At 34.3% G+C, this 13,814-nt stretch overlaps 1 protein-coding gene across 1 annotated transcript in view; it reads right to left on the bottom strand.

Annotated features, from left to right (window-relative positions):
- The window catches only part of LOC127949449 (procollagen galactosyltransferase 1), a 15,363-nt gene extending 6,052 nt beyond the window's left edge, over positions 1-9,311 (bottom strand). The window contains exons 1-3 of the mRNA XM_052546762.1: positions 8,782-9,311; positions 1,261-1,371; positions 441-558 (exon numbers count right to left, since the gene is read on the bottom strand). Coding sequence (XP_052402722.1) covers positions 441-558; positions 1,261-1,371; positions 8,782-8,987 — 435 coding nt within the window. The 5' untranslated portion in view covers positions 8,988-9,311. The remainder of the gene's footprint in view (positions 1-440; positions 559-1,260; positions 1,372-8,781) is intronic.
- Between the last annotated feature and the right edge of the window lie 4,503 nt (positions 9,312-13,814).

Below are 13,814 nucleotides of genomic sequence, written 5' to 3'. Positions count from 1 at the left end.
TCAAGAGATGACTAAAAAACGATTTAACGTACAGTATGTCATTTACTGAAGATAAAACTCAATGTGGTTCTCCAGGAAAGATGTTTGTCTTGTATACATGGCAGTGGTTTTGGCTCGAGGGACAGTGTGTTTAATCCTGTAATGGTACAGAGTACTTCCACTAAAACACATGCAGAGCAGTTAAACTAGTGTGGAGCCAAACGCTGGACAGCAGGAACAGAGCTGATCACAGAGCAGCAGAAATAACCCTGTAATACTGAACAGAGCAACTGCTAACTTTAGACAAGCAACCCGGCCCGTGACCCTCGACAGACGGGAGGGGAAGAGTAATCACACTGCTGTCACATCATCTGCACTGACAGGCAACATTACAGCCGTGGATGATGGTGGCTGACTTCAGCGAGGAGCAGAGGCACTCTTTCAGATTTCAGATGATGTACCAGGAAGTAGTCGGCCCACATCTCCCGCGCCGTGTCGAGCGCCGCCTGACGCAGCTTCATCACGTGCTCGTATCGCAGGTACGTCCAGTGCTTTGGGCCGCTCTCGTCCTCATAGACTCTGAGAAACACACAGACAAACACATGCATGAGCCACAAACCTGACTGATTTGTCATCCTTTCAATTAATTTAAATATATGTTAAAAAAACAAGTTATACATGAAATGACTTAAATGCACTAGAATTAGCATGTTCTTTTTCTGCATTAAAAAAATCTGTTTTATGGAAATGCAAGGTTAGTTGGGGTGGTAAAATATCATGTGGTGCAATATACTTTATATATTTGTGTTACAATGTTTACAAGTAAAGTAAAATATACATAAAAAAAACTGAAACTTGTTTTATTTCAGCTATTTTCCAAGAAAAGATTTCTTAGCAGAGGACGTTAACACAGAAAAAAATCATTGTGAATTTAACGGTGAAAGAAAAATGCTTAACAGTAAAAAAAAAAAAAAAAAACCTGTTAAATGGTTAAAGGGAAGGTCCCCTACTATATACGGTAATAAACTGTATTGGTCATTACATGTAATATTATGGTAGAATACCGTTTTTGAAAGTGAAAAAATTGACATTCACAGAATTCCCTGCGTCAAATTTTTTATTTCATGTTTGTTTGTTTTTTTTGTTTTTTTTATTTAACAAATTTGGATTGATTTAACAAAATATGTTTTCTAACATAAGAAGAGTAAGCGAGCAGACACTGGTCAGATCACAGATGTGTGCAGATGTTTCTGTGATCCTGTAGATTAAGGTCAGTCTCACCTGGGCTCCTCCTGAGGTCTCCACTCCACATAATGATAGAAGTTCTGGACGTTTATGAGCCATTCGCGCAGGATCTCAGTGGTGTTGTCTGAATTATGATCTGTGGCCACCCTGAGGAAAGAGAGATCATCTGAAACAGACTTCTCCAAACATGAATGACAAAATAGAAAGTAAATTACTGTAATTAGAACTTTTACATTTTCCTTTCTTCCCGAGTGTTGAGTTTGCACTGATGTGCAGCACTGTAAAATCAGCCCATATTTAACTGCACTACACGACCTTGGAAAGCCAAGCTGGTCTTTAGTGTTTGGCTGCAGAAGGAGCACAGGAGAACCAGAGCCCTTCACACAATGTGTGAGTGAAGAAAATGAGTCAGATTCACTCACACAGATGCCACTGTTGAGGAAAGTTACTTTAAAAACTAATGCATTACAGTATTTCTTTACTCCATAAAAAGTAACTAATTATGTTACTTTTATGAAAAGTAATGCATTATGTTATGTATACATTATGGGCTGGGCTTGATTATTTGTATTCAATAAAAGATAAACCTAAAAATAAAAATAGTTTTTGGCAATTGTAAAGGCCTGTACACAACAAGAGTTAAATGAAGGAAGTGCAAAACTCAGTTGCAAATTTAAAGTAATGCACTTTACTAGTTACTTGGGGAAATAATCTGATTATGTAACTCGCGTTACATATATTGTGTAACACCCAACGTTGCCAGATACTGTACAAACGTGTGTGTTCAGGTGAGTTCAGCAGATGATCCTGGGGAAATCAAGGCAAGTTATCACTGAGATCACACAGGCTGTCTTTGGTGCTCAGGGTTTAGCTGTGAACAGATGGTATCCAGGTGCACAATCTCATATCACACACACACACACGCACACACACACACACACACACACACACACACACACACACACAAGCTTCTGAAAGTTCCTAAGGCAAATTCCATACCTCTTTTTTCCAGTCTCAATCAAATCTGACACACCTGTCTGATCTCCATCAGGATTGTGTTTGATGACCTACAGGTCTGGATGCTTCTGTTATTAACACTAAATTTGCAAAGACAAAAATGACTAGTACTAGTGTTCATAATTAGGTTTAGAGACCACTAGAATGCTTCTGATCTAAGTAATTTTTGTTAATAATGTGATATTTTGGTTTGCATCTAAAAATGTTTTCTTCGAGTTTCCAACAAAAATTATTATATTATATTATATTATATTATATTATATTATATTATATTAAAGATGGTATACAATCGTAACCTTGGTGTCAAAATATACATTTAAAATAAATTAATACTTTTATTCAGCAAGGATGCATTAAATTGATCAAAAGTGACAGTAAAGATACATATATAATGTTAGAAACAATTTATGTTTCAAATAGGGCTGTTCTTTACAACTTTCTGTTCATCAAAAAATCTTGAAATAAAAATGTATCTTACTCTCCACACTACTGATAATAAAAAACTTACACTAATTTGTTGGCTGCTGAAAATTCAGTTTCGCATCGTCAGAATAAATTAAATTTTGCTAAATGGAAAACAGTTATTTTAAATCACAATATATGAAATCATATAATAATTGGAATAGCATTGCCATATTATTTCACAGAATTAGTGTGTTTACTTTACAACATATCTTACTGACTTTAAAGAGTAGTTTATGAATTATAATTACATATTATCCCAGCTAGAATTTTTGTGTTCTAAAAATGTTCTAAGAACATTACCATGATTGTTCTAACGTTCTCATGATAACGTTCATTCTAAAAATGTCTATTAATAACATTATTAGAACATTATCCCCTAATATTCTTATTAAGATTTAAGCAGGTGCCTTGAGAAGCACTTGGATGCCTTGCCTTGTTTAAAGTAATAGTTTGGTTTGATGTCACCATAATGGTGGTAAGTGTTGGCTTTAGTTGTGCAATTTGACACTTGGCTTATCAGTGTTGTTCTTTAGCTGCTGTAATCTTTATTGTGGCAAGATAACATGTGGTTGAATGGTGCTGATTGCTTGCTGGTGATTAACACATCATCACATATGTGGTCTGTTTACCCGTTTTCACCAAATCTAATGTTAGTTACATATTATTTCTTAAAGTAACTTAATGGCTCTGAGACACAGCTGAATTTAAAGCAGATTACTTCAATAATTTGAAAAAAAAATGCTTTTTTTTTTTGTCACACAAACATCAGGATTCAGTGTATGAATCTCAACAATGGTGACATGCTTCATGCTGCAATGTATTATCGGTATATCACACAAAACTCATCCATGTCACCCAGAATGCACTGCGGCATGAAGCATGTCAACATTGTTGAGATTCATACAGTAATTCTTGAGGTCTTTGTGTGTCTAACCTTTCTCTTTTTCATTAACAATGTAATTTAAAAAGAACAGACAAAATATGATATTAATATGTAGGATCTTATGCATTGCATCTGCCATAGACACTAATATTAAATTAATAGCATAGATTCAACTCCAGATAAAACAAGCTGATCAGATTACTACATGAGGAAAGTTCTAATATTAGTAACCAAGATCACCTGATGTTATTTGTCTCTCACTGTTTTCGCTGTAACAAATATAGCTACAGCAGTTGAATTAACTGTAACTGAAAGAGTCATACTGCCTAAGTATTGATCACCATAATGGTGACATCAAGCTAAACTATTATTTTCAATAAACCCTCAACACCTCTGTTAATCTCAATAAAAACTTTTTTAAATTTATGACAGAAATAAATCTTGTTTATAATAAGTGAAGTTTGTAATACTGTTTTTGGAGTATTTACGCTAGAGTTTGACACCAATCAAAGGTTGGGTTTTCACTTTCAACCAACATTTTAACTTCTGAGCAATGTCAGTCCACATCTAGTGTGATGGGAAGCTTTATTAGAATGTTAGAGAATAATGTTGTAACAATGTTATCTATAGACATTTTTAGAATGTTTTTAGAGAATGTTATCCTAACTTTTAGCAGAACATTCTGGGAATTAAAGTAAAACTAGCCGCTGAAGACGTTCCTAGAACTTTAAAGATTTCTAGGTGGGATTATATATTATATCTAATTATGGTGATAAAATGGCAACTAAACATCTGTGGGTGTAAAATTATATATTTAATGTGGCTGCCTGATTTTTACAGAGTCAATTGAAGTCACAGAGAGAACCAATCACAGGGCCGCGGGTGTGACGACGCCCATCCTACAGTATACCAGTAAAAATGAAATCTGGAGCAGATGAGAACCCCACCAAACTAGAGATGTTAATCACGAGTTGTCGTGTGTCTCTGTTCACATGTGAGTGTGTGAACCGCTCTAATGCTACGATTATGTAGCAATCATACTTGTTAGTGGTCAGCGCCTCTCATAACTGATTTAAGCGCAGTTGGAGTTATTTCTGTAATAACGCTATAGATTATATAGAATTTGATGTGCATGTGCTGACACTCAGATCTGCCAAGATCATTAACTAAGACTTTGTGTAAACAGATTTCCTTTTCAATTTGCTAAAGTGCTAACGAGCGCTGAACCCGCCCAAACGGCTTCTGAGAGTCTCGGACCGCCTGTGGTTTCATTCTGGTCTGTTTGTGGCAGCGACACAAACCCCGGCGGTTCGGTTTCTGTTGTTAACCACACGCTGAGAGCGATGCTTCAGTTCACACTAAGAACAATAACTGTATTAGCATCCAGCTTGTACATTAGCATTTAAATTTCGGAGCTCTTTAAAGTCTGATGGATTCTGATAGGCTTTTTTTTATTTTGATCCAAACCAGGTTTGTTTATCGGATTATATGAAAATAGTTTTATATAATCCACAGAAAAATAACTTGGTTCTGAATTGACATACAAAACAATTCCATTTTTTTCCCTACAAAGTATGTTCTGTCATTAAATAATATTGTTTTTCAAAGTTGTAAATAATCCTCAGATGAGCTCTGCCTCTTTGGATGGCGAAGTCCAGGTGTTTGTTTTAATTAATACTGCACATTTGGACATCCTACTTAAAACATCATTTTAATGTGCTGAAAGTCATTCACTGAATGACAATACAATGGCCCCAGTGTTGGGTAAATTACTTTTAAAGTTACTTAATTACAAGATACTATTTACATATTGGATTTCCTCTCTCGTCTTGTCCTCTTTGGATATTGTTTGTCCCTCCCTGGACCTTTGCATTGTGCCTGGATTATCCCTCTAGTCTCGCCCTGTTGGATTATGTTTGCCATTGACTGACCCACACTTGTTTACTGGATTTCTCTTGCCCTGTCTTCTACATATCTCTTTGCCTTTGTCTGACCAATGCCTGTTTCTGACCACGTCTCTTAATAAAGCTTGCAAATTTTGTGAGTGTGAATGTATATGTGTTGTATTATCTTCATCTATGTCTCGAGGACCCCCCTTGAAAAGGGGTTATCCTTGACAATAAACAACAATTTAGCAGCAAATGGATCCGCTTGTCTCACGTCTTGTTCAGCCCGTAACAATTAGCATTATTTTTAAAGGATTTTATTGGCAACTTTTTTGCCAGTAAAATCCTGTAAATTCTACTGTTTTTTTACAGTGTGGTTGTAGTATTTAATGCAAATGAAATCAGATGGAAGTAACTGTAATTAAAGAAAAAAAAATTATAGAAAAATAAAGTTTTTCAAGGGAAAAATAAAGTAGGTTAGTGTTTAAGTGTTTGCAGCACACTTATAGAAAAGTTTCAATAAAGTATTGTCTTTTGTTGTTATGGACGAGTCTACAAATTTCTTGCCATATGTGTTTTTTTTTTTTTTTTGCATCTCATGATGTTGTGTATGAAAAAATGTCTGTGCATGTGTGTAAAACAACAACTGACCATTATATATAATCATTTGTAATTGTATATACAATGTAGTGATTTATTGTGGCTGGAACAATAATGTAGCTGTAAAAATAGTTGCCTGCTGAAATTGAAATGTATACACATCTTTAACATGACGCGCTAGACGCGATGAGTTTGTTTATACATGTGATCTCCTCATAGTAACAATCCTGTCAGATCATCCATCCTTTGAGTGAGAGTGTAACGTTACAGGTCATGCGATCTGGTTTCGAGGTTAAAGTTAACCTTTTCCACATGTTTCAGTGTTGTTGTTGCTCAGTGCTCTGCAATGGCACAGATGTGGTGTTGTCTGGGGGTTTGACAGAAGGAGGTGTGGGGTGACTGAAGGAGGTATTGTGTAGTTCTGATGTCAACTTTTTACGGAAGTCATAATGGTTCCAGAGAAATCACAGCTACTTTATGCGAGGCTGTGTGCATTTTACTGTGGACTGACTGTTTTGAAATGTATATGGTAGTTAAATAGCCGGGTCATTCCTGATATGCGATGTGTTGGAATAAAAGTTACATTATTTTTTTTCATTCTACCAAAATAGTGACATGTTTAACTATTAGGAATGGATATTGGTCAAGCTCAGGGACTCAAAAAATAATAATTATGGGTAGATTGTTTAGACATTGACCATGAAAATATTCCACCCTGTTAGGGACATATGGATAGTTATCACAACATGTTAATCATGTAAATGTTAAACAATAATAAGCTTTTCTTGGATAGTATATGTCATTTATGCCATCGTATTACTTTTTTATTTTAAAAACAATAACAAAACAATTATCGATGAATAGAATATGTCTTAATTAAGAACAGTTACTTTTTGTGCCAATTATTTCCAATATGGTTGTAAATAATAATAAAAAAATAGCTCAAGAAAATATACATGCTGTTAGTGCTCCTCACCTTACAAAATAAGACAAACGTATGCCAAACATTTAACATTGCTGTGAAATTATTTAAAATGACTTGTCTAACAGGGCGGAAAGGAGCATAACAGGGTGGAACACCAGTGTTAACAGGTTTGTTAACGGTGGACAAGCTTTCCATCCTTGTCCTTTCCTTCGGGGGAGGGAAACAAAAAATACCATCACAAGAAGGAACAGTTATGGACAGTGATGCCACTTTTTAGTGTTTTTTATTATGATGATAATTATGATGGAAAAAAATGGATGCTGCGTTAATTGTATTAAATATTGTAATTTTCCACGCTAAGCATAGTGGGATTTTTTTATTTTTTAACCTTCTGTACCAGTGACCTGGGAGCTTAAGGGGTACACACACACACACACACACATATACATACATACATACACATACAGTATATAGATTTGATTTGCTATATACACTAAAACTATTTATTCTATTAGAATTTTGAGCTAAGTTAGCCATAGCTCATTGAGTGAGCAACATTTAGCTAGCTAACCTTCTACAGATTAACATAACTTTTATAACTGTCAGATTTGTTTTTATCTTTTTTTTTTTTTTTTTATAGGACAAACATTCTCCATAATATAGCCTAACAGGGTGGAACTTTAAGGGCGGGACAAGCAGGATAACATTTCAAAAACTAAAAAAAAAGTTAGGTGTGAGAGTTGAAGCTTACCTCAGTTTGTGAAGATGAATTCCAGTGGGGAAAATAAATTATGTCACTTCTATAAAATGGTCTCAGTGAAATTGCAGTCAGTTTTGGACGGTGAGAAAGTATGTACTAACAGGGTGGAAAATGATATGGTAATTGAAGAAAATGTAAAAAATAATTATATTTTCACATTATAGGTATGATTAGAGGCAGTTCAGCCTACTCTATAACATAATTAAAACATTTTTTTCGTATTTATGAGAAATTTTGATATGTGACTCATTTTTTGGGGCATAAAAGTTATTGTATAACAGGAATGACCCGGCCCCTAGACCTCAGTTTTCATGAAAAAGCCTGGAAATCTGAACTCTGACAATATGGGAATTTAAGTATTTGTTGAAGAGAGGTTGACTATTAAAATATTCGATGAATATGAAGAAACTGCTCTTAGTAAATAGAAATCAATAATTAGTTCACGACATAATTATTAAACATGTCTTCTCTAGTCTTCTGGCATGCATGTTTTATGAGGTTTTAAAGTCTCTCAGAAGGTGCTTCATCTGTGTGTCGCCGCAGGGAAAGTTCTCAGCTCACTGACTCTTCATGTGTTCTTCTGCTCTCTCACAGATTCCATCACGCTACAAAGACACGTCGGCTGATCAGATCAGCATGTGCGGGGAAAAAAAGGGGCAGAGCCGCTCGAGGGGCATGAAGGGGGTGTCTGTCTGCCCTCGACACGTCTAAACTCGCTCATTTTTCCTCCACGAACACAGGTCACAGCAAGAACCGAGTCAAAACTATCCTGCTCTCGTTTCCAAACAGAGATAAATCATAAAGCACATCTGTTAAGACTCAGAAAACTCAGTTTAGTTCACTCAACACACACATAAACGCCCGTTCGCTCGCTTCATTTGTAGCAAGCGTGCATCACCGTGATACAGTTAAACACGCAACGCATGAGTCGAGCGCAGGACGCGCAGCTGTCAGACGCGTAATCGCGCAGAGTATCAACTCTGATAAATAACGCCAAACAGTCCAATCGGCCGGGACTCACCATACAGCCATGCGGTCTTTGGGGTAGCTGAGGCGGTCGATGGCTCCGAGGACGTGCGGCAGAGAGTGCGCCGAGTTGCGGCAGACCAGCGCGAGCATCACCCGCGGCGCGAGCAGCGCGGACTCCGGGCTCCAGCGCTCCTCCGGGAAATAACCGCGCGCCGGTCCGGTCCACAGCAGCAGGATACAGAAACACAGCAGATGCATGGCTGGAGAACGAGAGGATTTCAGGAAAAGCGAAAGATCGGGCAGAAAGCGGAACGGCGGACTGATCGCGACGCGCTGACGCGAACAGTGACCATCGGTGATTTACTGCCAACCGACAGAAATACGGAGCGACTCTAGGTGGTCCCTGGAGGAGATTTAAAGGGAAGGGCTTCTTACTAAAAATAGAAAGGCTGGGGTACGAAAAGATCAGAAAAATACACTGCTCTCAATCATCTGGTAAAGGACAGATAGATTAACGATAATTAAACTGTAGACTGAAATTAAACTATAAAGTAATGTGTTCTCCTTTAATTTCGCGGCGACCCCTTTAAGAACAGCAGCTGGGCTCGGTCCGAATCTGCTAGAAACTTTGTGGGTGTGGCTAATGTACACGTCACAATACAAGCGTTCTACAGTATTGAGTCTTGTGAGCAATGACCTTAAATATTACTTGAGTACTATATCTTCTTCCAACAATGCCAAAGCTTTAAAATCAGTTACATTATGCACAAAGTATAATATTTATGCTTTTTTATAATGTAAACAAAAGGTACTCGATGCATGTATATCTCTCTTGAATTTATTTAAAGGATATATTACCCCTGGCTCAATTATTATTATTTTGTAAATGTATTTTTTTTTTTTTTTTTTTTTTTTTTTTTACTTTTGTCTATTTTACTTACTTTTTACTTTACTTGCTCTTTGTCTACTGTTGATAATTATTTTATTTTTGTTTTTGTAGATGAAACTGTATTTGCTGCTATGTTTGTTCAATAAAAAAAGAGTCTTGTTAGCAGACCAGAAGGATATGAATATACATTTATTAGAATAGTGATGAATAATATGGCAGTGGGACAAACGGTGCTTGTGAACCAGCTCAGTTCTGAAGCGCTCGATGAGAACATCTGCTGGTCACAGTCATGTAGCCTAAATTCAAGGATGAGTTCAAATCAGCTATACACTTTTTAATGCACAATTTGATACGGAAACGAACAATATAATGCAATATTAAATATTATACCTCTACCCCTAATCCTAACTGTCACACACGTTGACATTTTGTTTTTATTTAAAATGTTCTTATTGTAATAATAATAATAAATCTGTTTGTAAATGTTACTAAGATTTTGGCAGTATAGCTAAACTCTTTTGCAGATTTGAATGTGAATCGGAGAGGATCATTAGCGCCCCCTGTCATGTGGATATATTAACGGTTCAATGAATTGTTTTCTTTTTTTTTTTTTATGATGCTTTATTAATTCAATGCCACAAGAACATGAGGTATTACATATTCACATAATCAAATTAACATTAGCTGCCAGAGAAAAGAGAGCGAGAGATAAAAAGAGAGAGAGAAAAAAAGTTACATACATTTCAATGATTTCAGAGCATTACATGTTTTCATTGCTTTTTTGTTTTCGGTTTGTTCCAAGAGATTTAGATATAATTTAAAGTCATTTATAAAATGTACAAAATTTGGTTTACATTGAGCCCACTTTTTCTTATGTATATGGAATTTTCCTAACAAAATAAACAATTGTATAATATATTGTTCTTTACTATTCAAATTTTCGTTTTCTGTATAAAAAATTACATCAAATATACAAATTTCTATCATACCTTCAATTTTTCTGTTAATATAGAATTCCAAATCTTTCCAAAATATTCTTGAATAAATACAATGAAAAAAAAGATGTAAGATAGTTTCTTTTTCTTGACCACAAAATTCACAAGAATATGAAATATTAAGCTTAAATCTTTCCAAAACATGCTTAGCAGGATAAATTCTATGGAGTATTTTGTAAGACACTTCCTTAATTTTGTTATTGATAAAAAACTTATTTGGCAGTTTCCACGCTTTAACCCAGGAGATATTACCAAATAAAGATGACCAAAAAAATCTTGCTGCGGGTAAGGAGACAGAACAAAGAGCATTTCTTATAATCTTATTGCTACACTGTTGTTTTAAAACATCAGTATTTTCAATGAAAATGTTACCAAAAGGATTAACCATGCTGATTTCTTCTAAGTTACAGTTTTTTAAAAGTAACATCACACTCTTTGGAATTGCATCAAAAACAATCGCAAATTCTCTTGGTTTAACTGGTAATTGGAATTTCTGAAGAAATTCAGTATACGATAACAAGTATCCATGGGAATTAACTAACTGTCTTACTAAAAGTATACCTTCCTTGAACCAAGTATGATAGAATAAAGATTTGTTTTTAAATAATATGTCTTTGTTGTTCCATATGAAATATCTGTGGGGTGAAAAATTGTGCTTATAAACCAATTTCCATGCTAACAGGGCTTGTCTGTGAAAACCGGCCAATTTAACAGGAATTTTGTCAACAGAAAAATTACATTTCAACAAAAAGTCTATGCCTCCAAGAGTATAAAATATATAATAAGGAAATGCATTCCAAGGACTTTCTCTATTTTTCATAAACTCTATCAACCATTTAATTTTAAAAGTGTCATTGAGAGTATTATAATCTAAGACCTCCAGTCCGCCTTGCTCTTTAGGATTACAAATTACCTCCTTTTTTAAATAATGTGGTTTTGTCCTCAAAATAAAATTATAAAGAATCTGATCTAGATCTTTAATAATTTTGGGAGGCACATCTAATGATAATGACGTATAAACAGATCTAGATATACCCTCCGCCTTTGACAATAAAACCCTCCCAAATATCGAAATGTCCCTCAATAACCACAAATTAAATTTCTTTTTAGTTTTTTCAATAATTGGTTCAAAGTTTAATTGACTCCTTTGTTTTTTCATTTTTACAGATTATTACACCTAAATATGTTAATTTATGTTTAACTGGAATATTTTCTATTTCTGAAGAGGAGCAATCTTTAAGGGGAAATAATACAGATTTATCTAAGTTCATTTTAAGGCCTGAAACACCAGTGAATTCCTCAACATATCTTATTATTTTGGGTACTTCAAATTTGTTTTTCAAAAACACTGCAGTGTCATCAGCAAACTGGCTAAGTTTGAATTGTACACCTAAAGCTGTGATACCATTAAACTGATTTTGTTTTATATGCGATGCTAAAACCTGAGTAACTAACAAAAATAAAAAAGGAGAGAGAGGGCATCCTTGCCTAATGCCACGATGAATATCAAATCTTTGTGAGGTGCCATGCGCAAGTTTGACAGAACTATTACATCCACTATACAATGTTTTGACTGCTTTCAAAAACATATCTCCAAAACCAAACAATTTAATAACTTTGAAAATAAAATTATGAATCACTGTATCAAATGCTTTATAAAAATCAATAAATAAAATAAAACTATCATCCTCGATAAAGTTATTATAATCAATCATATCTAATACTAGTCTAATATTATCCCTAATATGACGGCCTTTCATAAACCCAGACTGTTCTATATCAATTATTTTGTCTAAACCTTGCTTCAATCTTCTAGCAAAAATCATTGCATACAATTTACTATCATTATTTAATAAACTAATAGGCCTCCAATTTTCAATAAATAACTTGTCTTTTTTAGGTTTGGGAATCAATGTTATAATTCATTGTTTTAATGAAGCAGGCAATTCTCCATTTTGTATAGCTTCCACAAATACTAACAATAAAAAAGGTAAAAGTTATTTAGAAAAAGTCTTATAAAACTCACTGGTTAGCCCGTCGTTGCCTGGAGATTTGTTATTCTTTAATGAGTTAATGCACTCTCTCAACTCTTCACTATTTATTTCTTTATCACAATTATTCTGAAAGTTCTGGTCTATTTTTTTGGTATCACTCACTAAATTATTTAAAAAGGTATCCATATTTGAAGTAGCTGATATAGGAGAATACAAATTACTAAAAAACTGAGCAACATATTTTGAAATAACTGAAGAATTATCTACTAATTTGTTGTTAATCATTAATTTAGAAATTGAGGCAAAATCATGGTTTCTCTTTTCAAGGCCAAAAAAATATTTTGTATTTTTTTCCCCTTTTTCTAACCATTTAAGTCTAGTTCTAACAAATACTCCTCTTGCTTTATCCTCATAGATCTTATCTAATTCAATTTGCAATAAATCAAATTTTTGTAACTCACAATCAGTTAACAGTTCCTTCTTCTTTTTACACAAATTAAAAATATCCTCAATTATAGATTTTTCCTTAATATTTCTATTCTTTGTTTCTAATTTTCCTTGATTAATAAATGCCTTTCTAATATCAAACTTCATTAATTCCCAATACTTTCCATATGATTTTTCTAACTCTGCAATTTTTCTATATTTTTCAATAATACTTTTAATTTTTTCCTTTAAACATTCATTTTCAAGCAATTTGTTATTTAATTTCCAATAGCTACCATGATTTTTAACTAATTTGTCTTGTACCATATTTATTTTTATAAAAATTCCTTTATGATCTGTCATTATGCAAGGTTCTATCAATACAGAGGTCACATTATTAGTTAAATCATTAGACACTAACCAATAGTCAATACGAGAATGAAGAGATAAGTCGTTATTACTCCATGTATATTCTTCCTTGTCTGGATTTTTACTTCGCCACACATCAATAAGACCCAATCTTAAACATACATTATCCAATTCACTAGAAGGGCCTGGTCTAGTTTTAGGAGGCCATCTATCAATGGTTTCATTAAACACAGTATTGAAATCTCCTCCCCAAATAACTTGGGCTGAAGGATAAAGGGAAATAAAATGCTGAATCCTAGATTCAATATGTGAAAAAAGTATTCCGTTGTATACTTTGTTATTGGTGGCATAACAATTGACTACTACAAAATGTTCATTATCCTTATTTAACACAAGCAATATCCATCTACCA

This window comes from Carassius gibelio, chromosome B1 (genome assembly GCF_023724105.1).
Source record: "Carassius gibelio isolate Cgi1373 ecotype wild population from Czech Republic chromosome B1, carGib1.2-hapl.c, whole genome shotgun sequence".
Classification (NCBI taxonomy): domain Eukaryota; kingdom Metazoa; phylum Chordata; class Actinopteri; order Cypriniformes; family Cyprinidae; genus Carassius; species Carassius gibelio.
This window is presented reverse-complemented; position numbering and strand designations above follow the sequence as displayed.